The sequence below is a fragment of the Cyprinodon variegatus genome, unplaced genomic scaffold (assembly GCF_000732505.1).
Source record: "Cyprinodon variegatus isolate N-32 unplaced genomic scaffold, C_variegatus-1.0 Scaffold741, whole genome shotgun sequence".
Taxonomy (NCBI): domain Eukaryota; kingdom Metazoa; phylum Chordata; class Actinopteri; order Cyprinodontiformes; family Cyprinodontidae; genus Cyprinodon; species Cyprinodon variegatus.
In genome coordinates, this window is record NW_015151194.1 from 173,598 (window position 1) to 175,557 (window position 1,960).

General features: G+C 39.3%; 1 protein-coding gene across 1 annotated transcript in view; it reads left to right on the forward strand.

The window, feature by feature from the left end:
• The window catches only part of LOC107098030 (liprin-beta-2-like), a 128,060-nt gene that overhangs the window by 41,446 nt on the left and 84,654 nt on the right, over positions 1-1,960 (forward strand). Inside the window, exon 3 of the mRNA XM_015395456.1 lies at positions 1,474-1,673. Within this exon, the coding sequence (XP_015250942.1) occupies positions 1,474-1,673 (200 nt within the window). The remainder of the gene's footprint in view (positions 1-1,473; positions 1,674-1,960) is intronic.

Genomic DNA, 1,960 nt, shown 5'->3' on the forward strand with positions numbered 1-1,960 from the left:
AAGTACTCCAGAGTGTTGTTCAGCATGGGGGTGAGTAGAAAATGAAGGCTAATCATGTTTTGGGTGTACTATTCCTTTAAGGATTTCAGTCTGAATTTAGGAAGTTCCCTGCTGGGTGAATTCAGAGAAACAGACATTTCTATACAGCTTTAAATCCTATTTAATTCCTATACTCTTAACGTTGGTGTAGTTTCCTAAATGGTGCCTAAAGTGTTTATATAAATCTATAATTGCGTTGCCATGTCATTGATTTGTTTCAGTATTACGCTGTAGGTTTAGTATCAGGTCAGGAAAGGGATCAAAACCATTTTAAGACAGGAATGCAAATGCTCTTTTCATTGTGTTTCCTTCTAATGTTGGCCGTCATTTATGGTATTGAGCCACTTGATAACGTGGCTGTTTCTTTAAGCCAGATGTGCTTTGAATGTATCCAGATGTGGTATTGTTTGCCTCACAGTGGAGGATATGAGTTGGAGGGCAATAATCCAGGGGACACATCCACATTTTCGAAATACAGTTGAGCAGAAATGTATTAATCAGCCACTGATTGTGCAAGTTCGCCTACTTAGAAAGAGGAAGAGAGGTCTGTAAGAGACAAAATGAGAAATAAAATCTAAGAACTCACATTGTTGGATTTTTAAAGAATTTATATATAAATCATGCTGGAAATTGTTTAGTTATCAACAAACAAGAAGGATTTCTGGCCCCTGTTTGAACTAGACACGGCCTGAAACGCCAGGCCGGCGATAGTTGGTTCTGATATTTGCGTTCTCTGCTTGTAACAATGATGTGGGAAAAAATAAATAAATAAAAAAAGTCTACAATCTGTGACATACTACACCCAGAGGAACTCGCATCCTGCAGGGCCAGGCGTGTCCCCCTGCTGAAGACATGTCCAGGCCCGTCTGAGGTTTACCTAAGAGTAGATGGAAGATGCAGAAGAGGATTGGGAGACCTTATGAAACCAAAATAAACATTTTTGAAAGAAACTCGACTCGTCATGTTTGGAAGCAGAAGAAGAATGCTGTGTTACCTCCCATGAACACAATACCTACTGTGAAGCATGGGGGTGGAAACGTCATGCTTTGGGGGCTTGGGCGCTGTCATTGAAAAAACAAAGGTTATGCTATAAAGTATTGCGTTGAATTTTTGTTTTAGAGCAGATTTGATTTATTTTATTTTTTACCATAATTTACACATGGATTCTATTAAAAAATCTCCTTTTATCTCTCATATTTGAAGTGAACCTATGATCAAAATTAGACCTTATCTGTCTAAGTAGGTGAAATAAGGCTGACTAAATCTTTTTTTTTTTCCCAACTGTCGCTGTTCTTACAGCTTTGTTTCAGTTTACTGAGTTGATCTTTTGTTAATTACCTATTAGTACAGATTTGCATTTTAGTTTTGTAATTTCTCAGTCATAAAATTAGATTTGTTTTTATAGCGAGTGATCTTCCCCTCTCAATCTTTCAGGTTCAAAGGCAGCAGCGATGGAGCTCTCCACCTCGGTCTACGACCTTGGTACGCCTGTGAATGCCTATCCGCTGCAGTTAGCCGAGGAGCTCAAACTCGCTCTGGAGGTTCAACCCAACCAGGAAGAGAGAGACAACCTCAGAGCTCAGCTGCCTCCAGAAACGGCTCAGGCTCTCATCAACTGGCTGCAGACTGGAACTGTGAGTACAGGATCTGACATGATGCAGTTGTCGTGGGTTTATCCTAACAGCCTCTGTGTTAGACCTTGATACGGTCAACTTGACTCCAAAATCATGAGAAAAAAAAAAATCTTGGAGGGCATGTCGACATCTTCAGTTTATCATATTTATTTCACACCTCCCAAAAATAAGAGCAGAGTAGCAGGGGAAAATGCAAAAAAAAAAATAATATGGAAACAAATGTAGTATTTACATCATTTCAGACAAAAAAATACCTTTTGTGCTGCACAGCAATGTTACCTTCTCTG